At 37.7% G+C, this 25,867-nt stretch overlaps 1 protein-coding gene across 3 annotated transcripts in view; it reads left to right on the forward strand.

The window, feature by feature from the left end:
- The window catches only part of TLN2 (talin 2), a 206,509-nt gene that overhangs the window by 61,506 nt on the left and 119,136 nt on the right, over positions 1-25,867 (forward strand). For 2 of the 3 annotated variants that reach the window (XM_074917751.1, XM_074917749.1), the window contains exon 2: positions 24,890-25,060. In XM_074917751.1, coding sequence (XP_074773852.1) covers positions 24,925-25,060 — 136 coding nt within the window. In that variant the 5' untranslated portion in view covers positions 24,890-24,924. Of the gene's footprint in view, positions 1-1,397; positions 1,481-24,889; positions 25,061-25,867 lie in introns of all 3 variants that reach the window. The other variant, XM_074917748.1, reaches the window with a different exon arrangement.

Here is a 25,867-nt window from a genome sequence, read left to right on the forward strand (position 1 = left end):
ATTGTTCTGATATACACTGCATTTACTCTGGCCTGCAGTAAGTTGGTTAACCTGCAGTTAGTAGTTAACAGTAGTAGTTGACAGTAGTTCCAGCAGTGTTGACATAGAGCTGATGTGGCTTAAAAGTCCACTGAAAGGAAAAGAAATCACTTTTCTAACGAACCTAGACAAGAAAAACATCCTATGATGAATTTATTCCTTGGAAATGTTTTTGCCAGCTTTGGTTGGTTAAAATTTGCAAGAATACTTTTGTTGCTGTAGGCTTTTCTCAGCTAAGATGCATTACTTGTTATGTAGCTATATACATGTGTAACTGTAAGTTCCCAATCTTTTTAAATTGGTACATAAACTTGTTTCAAATTTGGATAGCTCTTGTGGATCAGAACTTCATCTGAATATTTTAGTTGCGCTAAGAGAGTGCTCCAAAAGATCTAAAAGTGAGGATAAAAGCCTTCCATAACCACAGTCTGCACACACGGCACATATACAAGCCTTTGTTAGCAGGACGATCTAGGCCATCTTCTATTTGTCCAGACATATTGCTGTGTCTGGAAAGGACAATCAATCTTGTAAACTTTGAGATATTTGAAGAGAAGGTGATGTTTATTTCATAGCAGGGGGGTGAGGAAGGGGAGGAAATTGATAAATTGCAATTTGTTTTGGTGTTCAAACTGATTTACCCATCCTCATGAGTGTAAAACCTGTATGCTATATTAGCTTTTATTTAGAATAAAAACTAACAAATGATCCTATGAATTGTAGGGGGGGGGGGAAAAGAGAACAAAGTCTAAAAAACAAAGCCTAAAACCACCCAAACAACAAAGTCCACCCCCTCAAAACAACAGAAACCTTTGAAACAGAGTTTCTGACATATTTTAAAACTAATACAGAACTATTAATTCTATTCTTATTTTTCTGCAATCATACTCTCAGAAGGGGGTTCACTGTGAAGGGAAATTGCCTGGAGAAGCTTGTGCTGCTCAGTTTTCTACTAAGTTACTCCATACAGAGACTGTAAACCATAGAAAAGCACAGTTAACGCAAAATAGATGTCTCTGAGAGGTCAGCGTGATTGTTTAATTTATGTTAACACTCCGACATGTGCTACAAGTGTTTTATTCAGTGCCTAGACAATTTCAAGGTATTTACCTCTAAAATCTCAGAGTTCATTTATTATGAGCTTTTAAGTGTGAATAATTTGGAAGCCTGGGATTGAAGTTTATTTTCTTGAACTTAAAGCTATTCTTTTGGCAATGCAAATTCTGACTCCCAAAGAAAAAAAGGAAATTTATAATTTCTGGACTTGCTTCCTTTCCAGTGTGTCGGCAGAAGGTACTTTAAAACTAGAAATTAATGGACTGGGGGGATAAGTAACTTGTTTGTATCTTCTGTTACAGACCTGGTTACTGGGAGGATTCCACATGGTCAAGCAGTACTTTCAGACAAGCTTATTTTCTATTAAATGAAGTTTAATTTTGAGGTAACGTTCTGTTTCATTTTCTTTGGTTTGCATATAATGCAAATAACTCCTACTAATACTAATAACTCCTACAGTAATTAGAAACTTACCTGCTGCTGTATATATTAGTATAATATTTTCTTTAGAGAAAGCATGAAATGTGTACAGCTGTGTTTGAGAAGAGAGAAATCAAGCTGAAAAAGAAATGTGATGCATGAATATTGAAGTTCCAAGTAAACATTGCAGTTAAACAGCCAGGAGACCAACCTGACCATTACAACTATTGACTATTTTTAAACAGTTTCCAGGGAGACTGGAGAATATGATCATATAATAAATGAGTTCTCTAAGCCTTAGGAAGAAGGGCCATGCCTTTCATTGGTATGAGAACAAATAGCTGAGAAGATGACTTAACTTTGTTCATCTTCATACATGTAAGAGAGGTGGCAAAAAGAATAAGGAAAAATCATCACTGGAATAACTGCACAGATACAGTATCATTTTTATACTGTAATGCTTTGAGAAAAGAATGTCACAAAGTGGTAAAATTTGGGCAAAATGTTGATAAATTTTGCTCCAGGTTCTTAATCTGTTGGAGTTATTCTGACCTTGTACATATTGCTGTTCTAAATGTGTCTCTGGCTTTGACGGCTCATCTGGAAATGGTGCTTGTAATACTAAAAGGTCACTAATGGAATTTTGTTCTGCTATTTTCCGTGTTTGAAAAATGTCTTTAGTGAACTTTCAAAGCAGCCTATAATTAAAGCAGCATGTCAGTTTATCTCAGATGTGTCTAAGGACAAGGTTAAATGAAGTAAAATCACTAAATAGTTGTTCAGGATATGCATTTCATCATAGGTGCAAATCTTAAGAGAGGGCTAGATGGTTAGCAACACTGTTTTTTTCTTGTTATTAGACATTTCAAGCTAAACATTAGTAGAGCATTCTGATAATCAAGTCTGTCAGCAAGAACCTTGTAACTATTGTACTTTCAAGAGTTAACACTGCATTAAGTCCTCTTTTGCAATGTTTTTGTTTTTCCGTTTTCATTTCACTGATGCTGCTGTCAGGTCACTGTTATCAATTGTGCTATCAAATAACATGGCTAAAGATCTTAATTAGCTTCTGATTTTAGAAATTTTATAAATAGTATTACCTCTTCATGTAGTTAATTCTCTATGACCATACAGCTGATTGAACTGGATTGGTAACTTCTTGCTAATCAGACAGAATAGGCGAGTTTGGCAATATTATTGGTTTCTTAAAGGAAATTTCCCCCAGGAAATATTTTCAGTTCATTCATGCTGGTCTGACTCAGGAATGAATCTCTGAAAGTCCACAATGATTTCCCTCCTTTCTCTTGGTAATATGTCAGTGCTGCTGGGTGCTGTATATGTAAGTGAAGAGTAGGAGAATAAACTTGTACTCAGGAAATTCACTGACCTCTTCACACGAGATCTTGTTTAACTGGTGGAACAATACCCTAGCAGTACCAGAAAGGAACCATAGTCTCTAGTGGAATCACTGTCGGTGAAGAATATGAATAGTAAGGAATGCTTTAATCCCTTTTCATGTATACACTGGAAGGAAAACAAATGCAAAACTTTCTGATAATTCAGTCAGTTTTAAATGTTATGTGATTGTCTTTGCAGAAATTCAATTCATTTGAAGAACTTTTGAGAGTTAATGGCATGTGTTTATTTGGAATTTACTAACACAGAAATGGCCAAGCAAGCTGATTTTTGCCTATATGCCATGATTCAGTGGTTTTTGTTCATCAGGAAGTTCAGATATTAAGACACGAAAAACTTGATGTTGAAGAAAACTTGCCCGTATATGTCTTTGGGAGGGTGGCTCACTTGTCAATATTGAATGTATTTGAAAGGCTACTTGCATTGTTGCTCTTGAGTAGATTGACAAGCAGATCTTCAAGAAGCAAATCTTAGCCTTTCCTAATTTAGTTAAAAGCCATACCAGTTTGTGACAATAGAGCCAAACATGTTTGCATTGGATGGTAAGCAAAGTAAAAGCTATTTATTAAAAAAAAAAGCAACCAACACAAACAACCCCCCCAAAAAAAAGCAAGAAACAAAAAAAACCAACATGGAAATAGGCAGGGTGGGTGTGCTAAACTGTTCTGCTTACTTTTTCTTTCATAAGTGAAAACATTCTAAAATATTGTTATAGAAAGATGCACCTCTGTGTCCAAATCCATATTATACAACATTAGTTCTTACAGAAAAAAAACTAAAGCCAAAACCAAAAACATGTTTCAGTTGATTAGCTCACCACAATATGTTCTTTCTTTCTATGAAATTGAAGAAAACAGTCACATTCATTTTAGTATGTTTTACCATTGATGTTCTTTTAATGGTGGTGATAGTTGAATAGCTTATTTTAAAGCAATACAGATACCATGATGCATGAAATGCGTATGGACTTATTCCAGAGATGTCAGTGTATAACTTCTGCTGAAGCCATTACAGTCATATAGGGCAAGCAGATCAGAATTAGGTCTTGTGCTGCAAGAGTTCTTGAGTGTTACTCCCTTCATTCTGAGTTTTTGTTCAGTTTGGATTTTTTGGGGGTGGTGGTGCATAGGGGGTGGTGGTGCATAGGGGATGGTTTCAATTAGTCACCTTTTTCTGTTGTGCAGTTACTGTAGTCTTTGTAAACCACATTATCACCTATGGTGAGCTGGTTTTAAGTCCCCAGCCTCAATCACTGGATCAAGGGGATTTCCATTTACTGCATGTATTGAACATTCAAAATCATCTCCTCCAAGATGGAAAGCTTTTTAATCTACTTTGCTTCTGTTCAGCGGACTAAAACTCTCAAAAAAGGCTTTGTGGGGTTGTAAGTACAGGAGCGTGCTGATGTGTACAGTTTTAGTTCTGGGAACACATGGACAAAAGATAGAAATGGTCAAAAGGCTATTGAATGACTGCTTTCTGAATTGCTGTATCAGTGCTGGAAGAACTTGTTCAAGTGAGAATACAGTAAATAGTTTTTTTGTTAAAATGACTTATTCCAAGATGTTTTTATATTTTTCATATGTGATCCAAACAATAAATCACAACTTCTTACTGATGCCATGATTTAGGAAGAATAAGCAGGTGAAAAGTTTTCTAACTCTCTTCAGGGTGTACGAAAAATCATCTTTAGTCTTGTTACTTTCATTAAAATAGCTGTGTTAACTAACTTCTCTTTGAAATTTCCCATTCAAATCTCCTAAATTCACAGTTAAGATTATTGAGGCTCAGCAAAACATAACTGTCTTCTTGAATGTAAGAAACTCCTAAGTAATTTAAACTTCGTTTCACATACTTCAGGAACAGCATTGGCTAAATGCCTGCTGGAAGAAGGCATTGTTGAAGCCCTGTGCAGGTTCTGACAAAGAACAGGTGGGGAAGCAGAGTCTGTCAGGGACAAGATGATCTAGCCAAATCAATGGCAGCATCCACGTCTTTTTCCCTGAACAGTGTCCTAAACTTTAAACAGGGCCTTTCTTTCAGGTTTTTTAATAGTGTCACTTAACCATTGAACTTGCATTTAAAGCAACTGCTGTAACACGCTTTCCACAAGAAACAGGCACTCCAATGAAGAACAGTTGTGACACAGCACATAATAAGCAAGTAGGAAACTGCAATAAATCTGAGATTGCTTCCAAAGCTGGATAGATTCCTGGTCTTAATATCTAGCTTGGTGATTTTCAATATTTAATTTCAGGTTTTTGGTGCTTATTTTCCCCATTTTGAATGAAGTGTATGTTTTATACCAAGAACTTGGAACTGTGACGAAACCTATTTGATGTTTTAATGCAAAATACGGAGAGGATTGGGAAATAGTGGTGTGGAGTTAGGTTGTAGTAGGCAAGAAAAGTGTTATACAAGAAAACATTTCACTGCTGTCTTGCCTAGTTGTTACAGTAAGGTACATCTTAGAGGGAAAGGATTGGAGTTGCCCAAGCAAATAAAATACAACAGCATAAAAGGACTCTTCCCTGTAATGGAATATTTCTGTAAGAGTAAGAAGGATGTGGAAGGCTTGAAAAAGTAAGTCAATTACTCTTATGTTTATGCATAAGAACTTTAGTGTAGGTTTAAATTGTGTCATTCTGGGTGAATGTTGTACACTGTTCAGGTGCAAAATATTAGATTTAGCACAATGCTTAATTCTAAATATGTTTAGATAAACATCTTGTAAAAAAAATCAGTGATTGGTGGCATTTCGCCCCCCCTGCCCCTCCAAAAAAACAGTGGGGTAATGCCACTTGTATCCGCAATTATACTGAAGTTTTATTTCAATTTTTTCCATTTAATATTTTCTCTGTATCCTTCTGCTGCTAGACCATGGATAAAATTACTTCAGATTTTTAAAGTATTGCGTTATTAATCAGGCTGTAAATATATAATTCAATATGAGCAATCCAATGAGCATTCTGGTGCAACTGAAGCTGATTAATGATGCTGAGCCTGCAGTAACTGTAAAGAGGCTTTATTTTAAATGCTTGATATGTGTTGTTGAGGTCTTAAATTTACAGATAAAGTAGTCAGCCATTCAGCCAGTGATGGTAGTGGAGAAAGGAAGAGTAGGAGGAGGGCTTTGACCTTGAGTGCACTAATTGCACTAGACAACATATTAGGGAACCATGTATTCTCTTCAGTTCCTTTTCAATTGGAAACTCTCTCAATGATACTCAATGCTTCAAAGCCATGATGATTTTTAGGGATGTATCTGTGCATGTGCTTGTATCATACATGCACACACAAATATGCTGTGTTTATGTAAAATTAGGGTATATGCACAAACCTAAAACCATGGTATATCCAAGTGTGTTGGGTTTGTGTGTGTGTGATGGGTTTTTGGTAGTGGGGGAGGGGGATACAGCAGTGGCCCTTGTGAGAAGCTTCTCGAAGCTCCCCCAGCTCCGAGTCAAAGCCGAGCCAGTGAGGAGGAGTCCTGTGAAGAGGAAGGAGCGGGGGGACTGACCACAGCCCCCATTCTCTGCCCCACTGTGCCACTGGAGAGGAAGTGGTAGAGAAATCCGGAGCAAAGCTGAGCCCAGGAAGAAGGGAGGGGTTTAAGATGTCGTAATGCTCCTCACTGTCCTATTCTGTTAAGTGTTGTCATTGGTGTGTTTGAATTAAATTGATGATGTTGTTCTTCCCCCAATGAGTCTGTCTTTTGCCTGTGACTATAATGGGTGAATCATTCCTCTCTATCCTGATCTTGATTCATAAGCCTTTTGCTGTATTTCCTCCTTCCCATTCTTCAACGAGGAAAGAGTGAGTGAGCAGTTACATGGTGCTCAGTTGCACTCTGGCCTCAAACCACAACACAAAGGCAAGCAGTGCTTCTAAAACTGATGCTTGGTAGATGATTAAATATGTTATTTGCCATGGCAGTCATTTTAATACCTTTTTACTAACACATGTGTTTTTAAAAATAAAGTTGAGTTCTTTAATTGTTTGTGAATATGCTCTGTTTTTCTACAGTTGTGGTTTATTTGTTTCTTTTCAGATGATAATAGATACCAAAATAGTTAACAGATCTTTATTAAGTATTGGCATAACTTCTTGCCTGTATACATTGTGCTTTGTTGTTGCTACAGAAATAACATGATTTGCACTGTGTCCAGAAGAACATAACCCTGATGAGGTTAGATAAAGATGGATATGGATTTCTATTTAGAAATGGACCCCTCCTTGTGTTTTTATAGTATGAAGTTAGGGGGATGACATACTGTAGTTTTAAATACAGGTTTATAACTCTGTGGAATTTTCACAACATTAACAGCAGCTTAGGTTTAGGGATTCTGTTGGGCTTATTGTTCCTTTAAACCAGGAATTGTTTTCAAAACTCATTTAAACAATTAAAAGAAAATAAACAGAAAATTTAATGCATGCTGTCAGGACTTTGAACAGTCTTCTGTTTCTCAGAAAAGAAGTGCTGGTTTCAGACAAGGCCCATTTGCTAGGTGGGAAGTTGAGCCTACATCTCATGACAAACAGAATTCCATGAATCTGTAGCTGCTTGGAGCTTGAGAGGTTTTACACAGTGATGGAAAGAATGAATCTCCCTGCACAGCTGTCCCCTGTGATGTTATTAATCCAAGTGTCATCATATTTTCTGTCTCATCTTTCATGGATTTATTTTCGGAAGTGCCTGAAATTCACTGTGGAAGTCAGCAGTAAAAATGAAAATTTTGGCACAGGAGTAAGAGCTGGAAACACCCTAGAAAGTATATAAAAATGAAAACTAAATAAATTTGGCTGGGTGATGTTGTCTGTGGAAATTAACACTGAAATCTTCTCTGAAGCTGCGAAAGGAGAAACATGAATTATATATATTGGAGTGAAAAAGAGCTGTTCAGCTGTTGCTTTCAGGTCTTTTAAATAAGTTGCTGTAAAGTCATTTTGTTGTGATTTTTCCTTTTAAGGATGTGGTATGAGAAGGAGATATTTTTCAGACTGTATATTTAGAGTCATTGGTGAATCTGTGACATTTCCAACCGGGAAATCCTGTTGCCCTACTTATTGTAGCCTTCCTTAACATAAGAACTTTTTAAATGGAAATTCTGTTTGCAGGTTGAAACTCTACAGGGTGAATAAGTCAGTGTCTGTCATCGATTTGCAACTCAGTTGCTTGAATCGGAGGACCACTTCAAATGCTTCTGACTATCTGTGTTTAAGACATTCCTTTGATTCCCACCTAAACAGCCATTAAGTAAAAAAATCTTTAATCTCGGAGACGCCTGCTTGGTGAGGATCTCCTTGATAGCCAAAATAAGATAACTGTCAAAGATTGATCCCAGCTGAAACAAGTGGAAGCCCTACCGGAACCTCATGTCTTTAGGTAGGAAAATTATTATCTGTAGTTTTAAATTGCATCTCATGTTGATTTGCCCATTGCTGCTGGCTATAATCAACAGAAGCAGTGACAATTACAGATTATTTTTCCCATCTGCACTTGGAAAACAATCTCTTTTCCTTTTTATGCTGTAAGGTTTGTTTATTGTCCTCTGGTCTTTTTGTGTCCATTGCAAAGGGTGGTGGCTTAAATCTTCTAGGAGACTGTATGTAGTACAGAATATTGGAATGAAATAGGACTGATGTGTAATGGTCCAAGATGGTGTTAATTCCTTTGTGGTCCTGGGTCCTGTTTGATCTACAAATTTCCCCCTGAACTGCATTCTCCGTTGATGCTGTTGACCATCAGCTGAGGTAGAGGAGGTTCTGGTAGGTCATTTTATCCTCACTTAAGAAACTTGAGGTTTTTTGGAGGGATGGTTTATGTGGAGAATGTACTCAGTAATCATCTTCTGGATTGTGCAGTGACAGTAGCTGGAATTCAATGCATTTTTGTGGTGGTTATAAATTTATACCTATGTCACAAATACTAGCCTATCTAGCATCCTGTCTTTTCAGTTATGTATTCATATAGATCTGTTCATATATACATGTATGTGTCTATGTATGTAGGTGTAGAATGAGTGTGTTCTTCCATATATAGCACATACTGAGTATATTCCTGCTCTGCATTAGTAATGCATTTTAAGACACTTATGGGAGCTAATAGTTACAAGATACAAGAATCATCCGTTGTTTCGGGTACATCTTGAAATAGGCTTTGGTTTAGGTAAATCTTAGGTTCTAGGTACATCTGGAAATAGACTTTGCTAAGAAAAATAATGGAATATCTGAATTCAGGCTCCACCAATTGAAGTCTAAGTTGACTTTGAGCTTTTCGGTAAGATCACTGCCAGAGTCTCTTTCTGAACACATTTGATGTAGGAGGAGGTTTGACCTTAGATTAGCACACAGTTGGCAGTGTGCTAGGCTAAGTATAATCTAATTGACATGTAATGTTTGTGCACACTGTTACACCCTGATAAAAGTTCAGCAGTGTTTTATGTTCTCTTCCTTTCTGTCTCTGTTGTAGGAGTAGCAGCTGCTTTGGAGTTCCATCCTGGTCTCTTCAGAGATTTAGTTTTTTCTCAAGTTTAAACATGTTCATAAATTTTCATAAGGATTACACCAATTGTAATTCGCTTCCTTCCTTATCCAGTGGTTGTTGAGCTTTTTACCTAGGGGGTATGCAGTGCTCCTAAAGCTGGAATGAAGTGAATGCTGTGCTGCTCGCTTGAAACATTCGCTCTAATCTACATTAGCTTTCTTGTGTGGCTCAATCTCTGTGTTCTCTTGTTTTGTAGCTGTATCAGAGATGTTGATTTGACTGGTGCAAGGACACTGTCCTTGCTCAGTTTTTCTGTTTTCATTAGTTTCAGTGATTGTGGTAGTAAGTGAACCTTCTGCAGTCTATTGCTGTAGATCTTGTTTCTTCCCTTCGCTACTCTTTTTTTCTCTTTACCCCTCTACATGTTTTGACTAGCCATTCCTGTGTCTTTCTTCGGTTGAAAAAGTGTTCTTATTTAAAAATTAAAATTACTTAGTAAATAAAAAGCAGAGAGAAGCCTGATGTCTCTACCAGGAACCTGATGTTTAAAAAAATCATTACAGCTAGCATCCAGCCTTTGAGATGGCATGAAATGATGAAGTATTGAGACGCCCTGTTTTTCCTTTTTTCCTTCCCTTCTTCCTTCTCTCTTCAATTGCTAGCATCAGTAAATGAAAGGAGCATGCACTAAGCTCATTCAAGCTTGCTGCAATACCATCTGCAAACCCACTGGTATTCTAGATACTATGACTGGTGACTGCATTCATTGTAAATCTCAAGTAGGTGATGGAGGTTGGAAGAGCAGGAATGGCTTTTTTTAGTAGCTATTTAAACATGTTGAAACGAGATTGCATGATCTGCTATTATTCAATTTGACATGTTTTATGAACACATCATTTCAGTTGTAGACCATTTGCGTGTAAACCATTGCATGTACTTTCCCAGCATTTGCTCGGATATGACAAATTTATCACAGTTCTGTGGGACTGCCTTTCTAGTGAGGGATGTCTTTGCTGACAGCAATACTAATACTAATTTTATTTTTACTGTTTTTTTTGTAAACCTTCTTATCTCTGCAATGTGAAAATTGATAAATGATGATTTATATGGAAACTGTGTTAATCTCATATTGATTCCAGATTGTGATTGCTTGTGAGCAAAAATTGTCTGGATAATACTACAAAAGATGCAATTGAGACCAGAATACTTAAGCGGTAGAAACATAACTGAATTAATTCGAGTTTAGATTCAAATAGTAATTGGCTTTGCTTTGAATTCCCCAATAAATATTATTAGGTGCAAAGAAAACTGTGTTCAAGTATTCACTGCAGTGAAATAGATGCTAATGAAAAAAAGAACTGTTAATCTGTTTGACTTGATAGGGATTGTTTTTTTCTCTTACTTTTTTTGTGTACCTGTTTTTCTGAAACCTGATTTAGTCAGATTGCTGTGGGGGAATAGGAGAATAATAGTTCAAGTTTTGAAAAATACTTCACGTTCACAAATATTCTAATTGATCTTAAGCAAAGTGTCCAGGGTCTTGGCTTCTAACACCCCACTCTTTGTTTCAAGAATCAGCAGCCTGTGGAGGTAGTTCCAATGAATATGGCTATGTAAAGAAAATGTTGAAGAAACGCCGTTAGTGAATTAGTGAATTGTTCTGATGGACTTGCTTGACAGTTTCATCCTGGACAACCTGCCTCTTCATGGATCTGCCAACAAGCAGTATAGAAAGATGCAGAGAAATCACATAGTTTACATTATTCCCTTGATGTCTTTTCAGTACTGTTTTTGCAAGTATCTCTTTGGCCAGTCCTTTCCAGTGAATTGTTGTGTACCTTTTTTGCTAAAAATTCATGCTATGACTCCTGTCTGTGACCTTTTCAGTAACATTTTGTGCAGAAAAAAGTTGCATTGGGTTGAGTCAGTAGGATCACCATTCTTGTCCAATTGTTTTTGCAGGAAGAAATTCTTGTTAAATTTCAACATTGGTAACACACTGTGTTAAGTGACACTAAAAATGTATGTCTGAGTCTGACAAATATCTGTGAGAAGCACTTAGTGGGTTTTTTCCATTTTAACTCCAGGCCCATAACCATATGTTCTGTGGTTCATGTTAGGAGTCCAACAGGGGATTATTTTGCTTGCAACAAATTCTGTTAAAAGTACTACTGCCAGCTTGGTTGTTAGGTTGATGTTGACCCTTTTGCAGTTTTAACATTGGGGGTATTTTGTCTTACCCTCATTTGGGTTTAGTGTCAGCTCAGTAATTTTACTCATGTTTTCTTGTTCTGTGCTTAATGTGTTTCAAGGAGAGATGTACATGATGGCAGCAGTGTTCTGTTTATACAATTTTAAATATAAAATGTCTGATAGTTGTTGGAAAAGCAACAATAATACTCGATGTTAGTCACAATAAGAGGTGCCTAAATATTAAAGTAAAAAATGACTCTATAGAATGTTCTATGAAGAGGTCAGAGAATCAAACACCTGAAATACTAGAAACATTAGTAATTCCATCCTTTCATAGTTGACCGTACCATATGGCTGCTTATATGCTTTCTAATACTGTCTGATTCTTAATTATGATTTTATTTAATCCTGTATTAGCATGGAGTAGCTTCTTGAATGATCATACCATATTTACCTCAGAGTAAACCATAAGATTTTGTTTTTACTGCACAATCTTACATACTCCTAAATTTCTGTTTATTGACTTTTCACAGTAGGCTATTAGCAGAATATGCTTTTCTTTACTTTTGGACCAATGTTTTATTATTGTAACTAATAAATATCTGACCTGTACAAAAGGCACATAATGGCAGGGTTTAACAAGAAGACAGGAAGCATCAGTATCTGATGCTGGTTTATATTTATAGGGACACATGTATTACGGAAGTCAGTCGTAGGTTGCATGCTGAGCATTTGTGATGGAAGGGGTTTGTACTGTTATGACAAGTTTTGGACTTATATCCTGGTGGGAAAAACAGATGTAGCATTTGGTATCCCCTTAGCTGCATTTTTATTTGATTTTTTTTTTTTTTTTTAAATTACCAGTTTAAGACAGAAGATACTATGGAAATGAATGTTTCCCACAACAGTGATTTTGCTATCATTTGTATTCCTGGCAAGCTCGGTAGATACCGAAGGTTTAAATAGAAAAGTTAGCTTAAGCACTTGGATTTATATTGTGCTATACAGTTTTAAAGTGCACGCCATCTTTCTGTATATGACTGTTTTAACATAGAATGAATTTTAGTGCATGCTATATACTTGTACAGAGAAAATGTGAGTTAACTGGCCTGAAGAGTAGCTATATCTTTCTGACTGGGACCTGGTTTGCCTAATAAAAATGACGGTCTCTAAGCTGTCAGCCTAAATTTTCACTAAATGACTGAGCTTTTTCCAAGCATTCTGCTTTCCAAAGGGACCTGCAAGAAATGGTGGCTTTCCAAGTCAGGAATCCCTTTGCCTTTTGTGAAGATTCTGGATGAGCAAATTAGGTTCATTGTGGAGATGATGGTTTGGTTGTCAGCATGGCTACTAGTTCTGTGTAGTTCTTCTTCAGGTTCTTCTGGGCTTACTGAAATAGTTGGAATGCTAACTTGCCAGGCTACAGTTGCATTCATTCAAATAACATTTTATAAATGTTTACTTTTTTTTTCTGCCTTGCTTCCTATTTTAGTGAACTATTCTAAATGATTGTATTAACTGATTGTTGTGATAAATGGATCAAAACCTACTGAAAGCGATTTCAGTGCCTGTGAAGTTCACCATTTCAGATGACATCAATGAGAGCAGAGAACTATTCCACATAAACCCTATCACTGGACTGGAAAAAAATAATTTTACTTGAACCTCACTAATTTTCTTGGTTCTGTGAAGCAAAACTGTTTCTGAAGACTTATCTACCCCATCTAATTCTAGAAGATGCTGCTGATCAAATTTATCAATATGGATTTATTTCAGTGATTTCAGTAGCTAAGTGGATTTTATTTTATTCAGTAGTTCACTTCCCTAACAAATAAAGAAGGTTGTTTGTAAAGCTTGTAAGGAACTTGAGCAGTCTATTAGTTGCCTTCATGTTCCCTAAGGTAGGTAATCCAGTAACTGTTGAGTACTGTTTTCCTTAAAGAAAATTATGAAAAAGTTCTAGGGCAGCATCAGATGATGTTCAGGAGGGTGGGAAGAAAGCAACAGAAGAATCCTTATATGATTTATCATGGCATTTTATCTAGAAATTAGCGATAACGTTACTGTACCCCCAAAAAAGATTCCTTGATTTTCTTCTGAATAGGCAGAGTATATTACTGTACAAAACCCGTAACATATTCTAATCTCTGCCTATGCATGTCACTTAAAAAAAAAAAAAAGAGTAATACTTAGACTGCAGTAGGTAAACCCAAGAGGTCATATCCTAGCTGTGTCATTTAATGAGTAAATTAACAACTCTGATTTATTACATCCTACTTTGGGGCGGTTGCCAAGAATGGCAGGCATAGTTCAGAACTTTGAGTGGTGGCTTTGAATTAATTCAATGAAAAAAAGCATTGAAGTGAGTGTGCTCAGAGGTTGCAAACCTAGGCATAAAAGCTTCAAAATTGTCCCTCAAAACATTATAGCATTTCAGCAGTTGAAAATAGTGTGATTATACAGAACTGCCTGGATTTAACAGCCTACTCAGTAGTTCAACCTATTATTATTGTTAGTGTGATTTAGAATATGTGGGTGAAATGCTTCAAATACTCAAATCTGCTGCTTTGGAAAATCAATTTCTTAGCATCTTAACTCTTCCACAGAAAAGAAAATATTTTTGTTCTTCACTTTTTCTTCTTATCCTATAATTTACCTATGTGCTCTTAAATTACCATAAATCAGAAAATACATTTGAAGCTGTATAAGTATATATCCCACTTTGAGCAAGTTGCAGCTCTTGTGATGGACCTAGATTAACTTTACAAGCAGTTATTTTTGGTTAAAAAACCCCCAACAACAGCCAACAACACACCCTTCAAAAAAAGAAAAGGAAACAACCAAACCAACCAACCAAAAAAAACAGCCCAGACAAAACCCCACCAAACAAAAATGTCTTTTGTATTACAGATCCTAGAATCTGTGAACGTCTTTATTACCATCCTCCCAAGGACTCTCTTCAAAAGAGCTCATTTCTACGAGGGAAACACTTCCTTTGGGAAGGAACCTAGTGAAATGAAGTTGATTCAATTCTGATTTTTACCAAAATTCATGTTCCCTGTTTTCAGCTTTCTCCTCTGGTGTTCTTGCAAAATAAGAACAAAAGCCTTGAAGGCCTCTTCAAAGAGTTTCATCATGGCCTGCCATTATTTGGAGGCTTCTACTCCTGAGGCTAATGACTTCTACATTACAAACTAGTTCCAGGCAACCTCTTTGCTTTTGTTATCTAAAAGCTGTTTCAGCTCTGTTTGGAACAATGACATTCCTCCTGTAGTCTCTTGTAATTCATACTTCTTTTGAAGATACATTCAAGCAAGTTAGTTTGCAAATAGGCTTTTTGACTTAAAAAGCAAACTGTAGTTGAATTGCTAATAAGCTGACTGTCCTATAAACAACTCTTAATTAGACTCAAATATTTTGGTCTCTTACATAATTCTGCTTGAGGGTACTTCCTTGCTGCGTTCTTAGCAAAATACATTCTGTTCCTGTACAATTATAATGTGTGAACTGAGAACGGTATGATTAATGCTTACTAATGATTAAAGCCTACTTTCACAGTAGCCTTTCAAAGCTTGCCCTAGTTCACCTTCATTTTACTGTTTTTTCAAGTAGTTTGATTCTAAGATTCAGCATTGCATGATACAGATACTTGCTCTGAATTTTTTCCCAAGATTCTTGAAGGCTTTAACTGTAAGCTTACCAGGCTGTGTGGTGTGTGCATACAGGCATTGTGGATGAGTAGGGCTTTTCTTGGGGCAGGAGGGCATACAAGAGGCCTTGCATTTTCCATACACATTTACAGAGAATAAACGGTGTTTTGTGCTGTACAGTGGTAAGTTCATTGTATTATAATTGATGGAAGGAAGGATTATACTTTTTTGCTTGCTTGTTCAAGCTTCAAGAGTTCTCACTAGCCACCCCAGACAGCATGCGGAGCCTAAGGCTGTCAGGCTGCTTTTAGACTCCCCTAAGCTCATATCTTTGTATTCACTGCTCATTTAGAACATCAATTTTTAATCCATTGGTTTACTGCTCTTGCCTTCATCTGTGAGCTAATTAGAGGGAAATCAAAGTTGTTTTTTTCTTCTTCCCTTCTGACAACCAGAAATGCGTACTACTCCCTTCTAAACTTACTGACGAGATGCTACTTCCAGTCCAGTGTTTTTTAATTTGCAGATTAGTGGTAGTTGTCCCTGAAGCACTTCTCTACACTGTTCTCAGTGGAATGGCAAAGCCAGCTGAGCTGTGATGGCATCTTCCCTGTCTTGTCCATCAAGGAGTTGATGAGGAAGGCCTTGGTAGGATGTATGGACATATATATTTCAGCCATACAGCCTACAGATGATCATTCAGCTCCTATATAATGTTCTGGTGGAGAATTAGCCAAGTGTTCTAAAAAAGCATATTAATAGCACCCCTTAAGCACCTTTGAAAGCATCATGGTATAAATGAGTGACAGCAGTGGAACACTAAAGAGAGTGGAGTCTTCCTTGGAAAGAAGCAGTGTGACAAGCACATAAGATGCCAACAGCAGCAAAGACCGACTAGTTTAAGTGCCACTGTGAGTTTGTAGTGAAATGTGTGTTGTTACCCTCTGTGCTTGTGCAGTCATCTGCCGGCATGCCTGCCTTGTGATTCCATCATCCTTGATTTTTAAGGATGATGCTTTCATTTGCATTCATAATTTTGGAAATAGCATATGTAGCTGTCAGTACAACTGGGTTTGTATTTTTGAGTGCCTTTTGCTTAAGGAGGTCTTACCAGGCACCAGTCCACCAAACAAGTATTTGGTACTTTGCAATAGAATTAGATGTTCAACTGTAATGAGCAACAGAGAATTAGTGCGTCCTGTTTCATTGGTGCCTTGTGCCAGCAGGTAGGTGGTAGGAGTGCTGTAAAGGATAGAGAACTTTTGTCCCACTGGATTTTCTTGCAAAGTTAATCTATTATAAAAATACGTAGCTTTGCCTATACTAACATGTACACATGCGGGCTTTTAGACTGTGACAGTTCTCATGACCTAGATTTGAGTTTGCTCAAGCCTGAATGAACCAGTTAAGAAATATCTCCAGGGAGACAGACCTCTCCTAAATCATAGCAGAACTTTGCTTTTAACCATAGCACTGGCAGTGGCAACTTTCCTTTAACTGGGTGGGCATAGTCCATATTTGACAGTGTCAGTGTTAGCTGTTCCACATTTGCTTAGTTTAGAAATGCAGATATTTTTGGATTGTGTTTTACTTAAGACACTATTGGCAAGGGTGTGAAATGGAAGGCAAAGAAGTGTTCATCTCCTCACAACATTAAGCAGAGATAATACTAAACAGAGATTTTGCATTCTCAGTTTGCTAGCAGTGTAGTTCAAAATATACAGATAGCATCATGGCCTCATCAGCTGTCAGACACCACAGACATCAGGGTAGGAATGGTACAAATTAAGCCAAGTGGGGATGTGAATGAGCAGGAAGGTCAGTGTTCACTAGCTGCTCTCCCCTCTAAATCTTATTTCTCCCATGCATCTAGTAAGCCATTCTTCTGCTGGTTTATTGTATGCTTTTAGCTTGATGGTATTTGATTCCTGTTGGAATTACATGATGCAAACTTTTGTCCTCATCAATATTTGGAGACACAGCCTTTTATCCTGGGTTACATATCTCTTGAGAGTGCCTGTAAAATGCGTCTCGAGATAATCTGCTCCCCCTTGCTTTAGTCTGTCTCTTTGTACAGCAGCTGATGAGTTGTAACATCACAGAATCATCTAGGTTGGAAAAGACCTTGAAGATCATCCCGTCCAACCATTAACCTCACACTGACAGTTCCCAACTCCACCAGATCCCTCAGTGCTATGTTGACCCGACTCTTACACACCTACAGGGATGGGGACTCCACCACCTCCCTGGGCAGCCCATTCCAACGCCCAACAACCCGTTCTGTTAAGAAAAATGCTAATATCCAGTCTAAACCTACGCTGGTGCAATTTGAGGCCATTACCTCTTGTCCTGTCACTTACTACTAGGTTAAAGAGGCTCAAACCCAGCTCTCTGCAGCTTCCTTTCAGGTAGCTGTAGAGGGTGATAAGGTCTCCCCTCAGCCTCCTCTTCTCCAGACTAAACCCCCCAGTTCCCTCAGCCGCTCCCCAGCAGACCTGTGCTCCAGACCCTGCACCAGCTCCGTTGCCCTTCTCTGGACACGCTCGAGTCATTCAATGGCCTTTTTGTAGTGAGGGGCCCAAAACTGAACACAGGAATCGAGGTGTGGCCTAACCAGTGCCGAGTACAGAGGTAAGATCCCTTCCCTGTCCCTGCTGGCCACGCTATTGATGACACAAGCGAGGATGCCATTGGCCTTCTTGGCCACCTGGGCACCCTGCTGGCTCCTGTTCAGCCGGCTGTCAGTCAACACCCCCAGGTCCCTCTCTGACTGGCAGCTCTCCAGCCACTCCTCCCCAAGCCTTTAGCGCTGTAGTGCCACCTTCCCAGTCTAGCAGAGCTGGGGTCTCAGGTATGATTTAGTTTCTTGGGGAATCTTTTGTGGAAACAAATTTTGGTATGTTATAACTTCCTTTGGTCTAGAAGTAGTCTCCCCAGGAGAGAAATTGTGTCGGGTTTTTCCTTAAATTTGTCTGAGAATGCTGCTTCTTAGGGCCCTGAACGTTTCCATGAGCTCTTCTTGTGTGCACAAGCTAAGAAGAAAGTGTGCATACTTCACAAAGAAGGAAGAAATTACGGAGAAAAATGACTACTGATAGCTGTTTCACTTTTTGTTGTTGTTAACAGAAAATACTTTGACCACGGAGTAGCACAAACAAATTAGTAAAGATACATCAGCAGTGCACATCTGTTACTGTGATGAAAGTGAATTGGGAAACCTTTGGTGTGTCATCATGAGTTTAAAAAAAAGCCCACCAACTTCATCACCGTTAAAAGCCAACTATGTAAAATATTTTAGTGCTACCTCATACTGCAAGTAACTGTAGTTGACATTTCTAGGAGATCTGTATTTAATTCATTGTGTTTTGGTGCTGTGTTCTCCTATTAATTTGTAGGCAGGCTGAGCCAGAAACTGCAGTAAGTTGTAAAATGTCAGTTCTGGTTGTCCAGATTTGTTAGCAATGTATGGACTTAGACTGAGGAAGGATTTTAGGAGAAGGGAGGTAGTATTGGTGGTAGTCATCTGTTGGGAAGGAAGATACAGAGGAGCTGGGGGGAACCAGGAAGAAATAAATTTTTGTCCAACTAGTTTGGTTTCCTGTAGTTTATAGTTGCAGTAGGGGGTCTGCACTAGGTGCCTGAGTGAAGAGCACCATTTGTACATACTTACAATTGGGTACCCTTAATTTTGTTACACCACCCGTTTGGCATTACTGAACCGTGGGGTTAATTTTCACCAATTTAGTAAAAAGTTCTGATTCTGTTTTCTGGTTTTATTATTTGCTGATTTTACACTATAGTACAGTTACTTCAAGAGCTGTAGTATATTGATGTTGCCTCAATTCAAATGCTACCTAGGTTGGCTCTGCCATGTGGTCCAGACTGCCGTGCTTCTGCTGAGCAGAGCACGGGGCCATGAATCACTCTTGAATGTTTATCTGAAAAGTAGTTTTCTTGTGGACAGTGTAGTTATTATGTTGATGTCCCTCAACAGGAGACAGCCAAGCTATGTGGAAGAAGGAAGTTGGAGAGTAAATCCACGCAAAAGCTATTTACTTTTTACTGTGGTAACACAGACAATGTGTAGAAATTATTGGTAAGACTGACAAAGGAAGAGGTATAGTAGCATATGAGGAAATGAGTATGTTTCTCAGCTCTGAGAGTCTGCTAGGTGTTGGAAAGTTCTGGTTTGCTTTTCTCGAATGACACGAGAATGAAAAGCAATTTTAAATGAATTTCCAGTGGAAATTATGGGTGGGTGTGCTTTGACATTGACTCTTTTCCTGTTACTTTGGGGACATTTCTCAAATAATTTTTTTATTTATTAGTTTGTGACTTGCTGTCTGTATTTACCTTTGTTTTCTGTCTTAGTTTGTATCAAACATTAATAGAAAAGCATTTTGCAGATTTATTTCATTTCAGGGGAAATAGAATGTTCAGATCTATAAATATTTAACTATTTCAGCAAAGTACATTTTTTGTATTTAATATTGAAATTGTTTCACTGAAAATACCTACTTTAAAAGAGATGAAGACATGTTTAGTTTTGTAAATATTGGTCCCTGGAATTTCAGAAAATCTCTTTTAATGAAGAGAAGTTGTGAAGTAGTTTAACTGTTCATTGAGTATGTATCTGCTTCTAAGCCCACACCTATTGCAATTTAACAGTAACAGCATCCTAGCTCTAGTTGTTGTGAGAATGTCTCTATGCAGGGAGCTTTTGGGAAGGATACAGCAGATTCAGCTGAGATTTGAAGTAAGGCTGTGCGAATGGAAGTGCAGGTGCCTTCTGCAAGTGTTATCCGCCCAAGGTACAGTGACCAGAGGCTATGGTGACCCAGCTGGGACAGTTCTTTACCACATATTGCTCCTGCTCCTCTGCTGGAGAGTATTGCTGCCTTGGATATTCTGGCAAATTGTGTGTAATCACTCCATAACCCAGTTCTGTCAAAAAGTACAGGAAAATTTCTTTAAAAATACAATGGCCAACACAAAAAAAAGAAGTGTCAAAATGGGTTGAGAAAGTGATTACACAAACAAAAACAGTGGCAGTTGTGAGGGGGGGCGGTTAACTTCTGGAGCTGAAGGGGAGCTGGTTGCTGCCGTGGTTATGCTGTTGCTGAACTGCAGGTGGAATGGCAGTCATTCCCCCAGCTTGAATTTATTTTACTCTAAAGAACCTTAATATTGCCTCATTCTTATGTCTTCCTTTTCAGCATTTGAGAATGTCTTGGGTTTTATATGTTTAAAATATTTTTGGTTGCTTGCTTTGTTGGTGAAGTATCTCTGTGAGCACAGAGACCTGCTCCTTTTGATTCAACCACTGGTTTTAATGTTGTTTTGTTGCGATTTGTTTGCGACCTGTGCACTGTGATGATTCAACTTGAGGCCTTGACGTACACGGTCGGATATGTACCTGCAGGCACTGGGTTCTCTCACCGGTGAACTGTGTTTTCTTTTTAAGAGCTCAGAGCTGCTGCTACCTCTCCCAGACCTGTCAGATTCATAATTTATTACTTCAGTCTCCATCTTTGCAAGCACAGATCAGTCACAGTCTGATTTATCATAGAAACTACCTACTTCAGTACTCACAGAACATTAGTCTTAGGACCAGGCAAACCATTCCTTCCAAAATCCTGTTAATTTCCAGGAGCTCTTTGACTTTTGGTCAGCCATTCCAGAGACTGAGTGATACTGGGGAGCAGAGAGTCCATTACCTGCAGAGAGAAATATTTAAATGTGATGAGAATCAATGGATAGAAAAGAACTTGGAAGTTATTTTTTGCTTGTTTTTCTCTGTGAACTCAGGCCTTTTTCTTGACCAAGTTCTTTGAGAAAAAACAGCTGTCCTGTTTTGGCTGTTACCCAGGAGTTGGAAACTGCCTGTCCCCGTTATTACGGAAAGCCAAGTGGGAAGGTTTAGAGCCTGAGGGTGATCTGGAGGAGGCAGATGAAAACCTTTCTCTGATGTTTAAGAACACAGTATTGGAGGAAGCTTGATAACTCACGGGCGCTTTTCATAAGCTCTTTTTTGGATAAAGCATCCTTTGGTGTCTCTGAAACCAAGAGCACTGAGTTGAAGACGACCAGACCACTGACGTGTCTAGGTCCTTCCTTCTTTAAGGAATTGAACTTCATCCTGAAAAAAAGGAGAGTCATTGGAAGGACACAGTAACAGATTCCGAACTTGTAAAGTTGTGTTAAAGATGAGAGGGATCGATTTGCCATGTCTGTTTATGTGGGGCAGGGAAGAAAGGTTCTTTTGCTGAGTGGAAGGAAGACCTAGGTTGGCAACTTGCCTGAATAGGGGGTAACCCCTCAAGATGCAGAAGTAGTAAAAAGAAAAATACGGATCAGCTTCCCTGTACATAATATGGACTTCATTTCAATGGAGCTTTGTCAGAATGCATTAAACGAGCATCTGGCAGAGACAGCATAGGGATGTATCATTTGGCAATACAAAGGCCTAGGCTAGGCTGCCTCTTGAGGTTCCTTCCAACACAGGTTTTTATGCTTTCTGTGGTGCATGATCATAAAAAGAAAATACTAACAATCTGAGAAACTACTTAATATATTTTAAAAGAATGAGGTTTTTGTCTAAATTTTAAGAAATGAGGCCTCTGCTTGTTTTTAAATTTATTAAGTGTGTGACACAATGCTCTACTGGCTAAACAGCTTTCAAATTCTGACTTACTGTGTTCTGGATCTCACAGGTGAGATCAAGTTTATTGGAATGCTCTGGTTTGCTAAATTTGTGCTAATCTTGTAAAAGCAACAGCACAAACTGCAAACTCACAATAATTTTACAGAACATTTTAATCTATTTTTTATTTTTCAAGTTAAACTTTCATGGTCAGTCTTCACCATTTGGATTTTCTTTGCCCCTTTTCATAAAAGGAGATTAGACACTGGACTAAATTTTGATGTTCCTTGAACTAAGTTAGTGCCCTAAGTGTTACATATAAAAGTTTAAACTAAAAGATTAAGTAGATTTTTCAGTTTGCAAGTAACTGTATCTATTTTCATGCCATAACCTTGTGACCCTTTGCCTTAAAAGAAAATATTGTTTTCTGAAATATTAAAAGATTCACCTATACACATAGGAAGCATATCACCATAATTTACATGACACCGACTACTGTCAGTGCTGGTCATACAGGATTTGCATGGCATGAAATTTTCAAGTCAGGTGCTAATTTATTCAGTCACTTGTATTCCATACCAGAAAGCAGTTAATCATTTCATTATACACAAGTATTTTTCAGATGGATCCTATTTTCTACCTTAAAAGAAGTTTAGTTCAATCTTGCAGAAGGTGCTGCAATGTATCTGTGCAACTGTATTATATTAACTTTGCTTTAATGTCAGAGAATGCAGAGTCAGTCATCTGTATTACTCCTTTATATGTTAGCAGAAGAGAGGAGACATCTTTTAGTGCCTCTATTCAAGTTTTTTTTTAAAAAAGATGATTGTTCAATGTCCCTACGTTTTTTTCCAAATGACTGTTTCCCTTTAACTGAAGTCATTCAAACCAAAAGTTGAGTGCGCTTGTCCATGGGAAAGTTGATAGGAAAAGGTCAGTATTCATTTTGCCTTTTAATAGACAAGATAATCAGATGAAGCCTGAAGATGTGATGTGTGTGGCTTGCAACTCTTACCTTCAGGTGCAGTCGAAAGCAAAGAGGAGAGGAAAACTTTTTCTAGACCTTAGTTCTTCACTGGTGTCGCCTTTTTAAAAGGAGCAGAAAATAGGAGAGAGAGAGAGTTCAGAGGGTTGAGTTATAATGGCTGTGCTGTAACACACTGACCTCACAGAGGAGAGAGCAGGAATTGTGACTCACTTTACCACACTGGAAGCTGACAGCCAGGTTTGATGTCACCTCTTAGTTAGAACTGCCTTCTTACCAACTTGGTCAGACTTTTCCAAGCTGATCTGTCTCTTTTTCCAGCTGTTTAGTGTGCCACTTTTTTTTTTTTTTTTTTTTTTTTTTTTTTAACAGTGCAGATAAACACACATGAACATAATTATTCCTCCTGGGAGCATTCTGGATGGTGAAAAACTGTTCCAATCAGTGTTTACCTGTGATATTTTTGGTTTTGTAATGCTCTGAGTTTTGCTTAGGTATAAATGATAAAGCACTAAACTGAACCCAGTTATGGTGAATCTCTGTGAAAACACTGGCGAGATCTATTTTTTGTATTGCATTTATTTTGTGCTGTTGCTGCTATACTGAATGATTACTTCTGAAATGTAAAGACCTTCTGGAGGGATTTTAGGAACTAGTATTTGGTAGTAGGGGGAGATCTTAATTTATTATTCAGACCTCTACCTATAATGTTTGGTTCAAAATACAGGTTGTTTTGTTATTAGACACCAATAGATTAGGAGAGCATTGAGGTGTGTACATTAATGTTTCTTGTATAGTTTTTTGCTCGTTCACCCCTTTTTCTTTGTTGGATGCTCTTATCTAGATAGTATTTCATACTGGTAGTGAATGGTCTTACAACTGCTAAAAAAATCCAAAGTAGATCGATTTGCTTTTGAGAGGCAAATGGATGGGCTGCCACAAAAATATGGGGGAGGATGACATCTTAGAGCCAAAGCTGCTCCTAAATGTTACCATTAGAGAAATGATTTTTCTGCTATCCGTGCCTTGGAGAAGGGATGCAGTCACTTTGCTCAGTGAATGAATGAAATGTAAATGGTGGTTCCTTCCTATTCCTTAAAGTGATTTTGCTAGACAGTATTGAGTATCTTTATTGTATTGAGTATCTTGATTATTTTTGTTTAACTACTGGAATTTGTCCTGCTCAAATTATCGCGGCAGTAGTCCACAGAATCTCACATCCTCCTCTTTAAACATACACATATATGGAGATTCTAGTAGATTCTGTATTTATGCAGAAAGGACTTCAGTTCTAAAGAGTTCTTGGAGATCACTGTGGAAAGTCTAATGATGGAAGAGTGGTTTGGAGTGTTATGACAGCGAGGGAAGACTCTTGAGACAAAACCCAGACTATCTACAAAATGAAACAAACCAAAAAGCATCTGTAGCTTCCTGTTTCTGTAGAAAAATGCTGTCAAATTCAGTGAAGTTTCTGAAATAGAACTGAAATGAAAAATAGCTGCTTCTTGAAGCTCTGGATAGCTGCTCAGCAGGATAAAAACATCCAGCACATCTATATGGAGTCTTGAAAAAAACTACAACACAGTATTGCATGCTTTAGAATCTTCATAAAGGAGAAGTTATGTACTAAGAAAATCCTGCTTTTGATTAAGTAGTTATTCTAAGCTGTTAGTTACCAGCTAATCTAAATGATCTAATAAAAAGGTGTGGTGAGAGAAAAATAATTTTCTGTTAGTATAAATATACTGGCACTGTACCCAATTAAGTATATGGTTTTCCTATGCACCATTTGACATACCTCAAAGTAGCAACCTTTAAGTATGTGTACACAAGTTTTTGGTAAACAAATTTCCAATATATCAAGAACAGTGTGTGTTTTGGATAGCTTTAGCTTGATGATGCCAATGAGAACTAATTTATTTTTTTTTAAATGAAAAGTTGAGTGTACTAAAGCATTAAATGGAAAATTCTAAGCAATAATACCATTACTGCTTTTTCAGATACTTTAGTAGGAACTTGGAAGTGACTTGACACCATGGTAGCTCTTTCCTTGAAGATCTGTGTCCGCCAGTGCAATGTGGTGAAGACGATGCAGTTTGAACCATCCACTGCAGTGTATGATGCCTGTAGAGTTATTCGTGAACGAGTGCCAGAGGCGCAAACAGGGCAGGGTGAGTTCCTGGATTTGTCCTCAGACGATTCATTGTCTGAATTGAAAATAAACACAGACTCATGTTTTTTTTACACTCTTCTGTTCCTCCTTTTCTCTTTCAGGTTGGAAGGTTTGGGGTTTTTTTTTTATTTAAATCGTAAGGCTCTGGAGTGAAATGCACAAGGCACAAACAGATTTTTAACTGACAGAATGTAGCTTCATTCTTTTTTCTTCCTTCCATCCTGACAGAGGTTTTTCTACAAAGGATGCTTTTTTTTAATGGAACTTTGACTTCTCAAATAAATTACTTGTTTGCCTGAAAGATTATTTTTTCCTGCTTGGAGAGCAATTTTTATGATACCATGTTTTTAATGCAGTGTTTGTGGAAATGCTTTCTAGGAAAATCTGAGCAGACTTATTTTGTGCCTCGATGAAAGAAGGGACAATATGAATTAGGAAGAATAGCTGGACATCTCCAAAATGAGCAAAGGGAAACGTTTAAAACTAATATAACTAAAAGCATCACCATGCTGTGCATACCATATTCACAGTGCTGCTACGTATTAATTAAATTTAACTGTCTCTGTACCTATTGAGCAGATTAGGTGAATGCAGACTGTGAAATACATTTTCACTTGGACAAAAGCTCTGGTTTAAATGTAGTCAAAGTTGTCAAATTCAGATTCTTCAGAATGCATTGGTGCTGTACTGTACATAATGCCACTGGAATGCGATTCTTAAAGTAGATTGTTTATTGAGTTTTATGCACAGCTCTCAACCTTTAGAGCTGTTTTAAAAGTCTTGTCTGAACTGTTAGAAAAACTTA

The sequence above is a fragment of the Athene noctua genome, chromosome 13, assembly GCF_965140245.1.
Source record: "Athene noctua chromosome 13, bAthNoc1.hap1.1, whole genome shotgun sequence".
In the NCBI taxonomy this organism is placed as follows: Eukaryota; Metazoa; Chordata; class Aves; order Strigiformes; family Strigidae; genus Athene; species Athene noctua.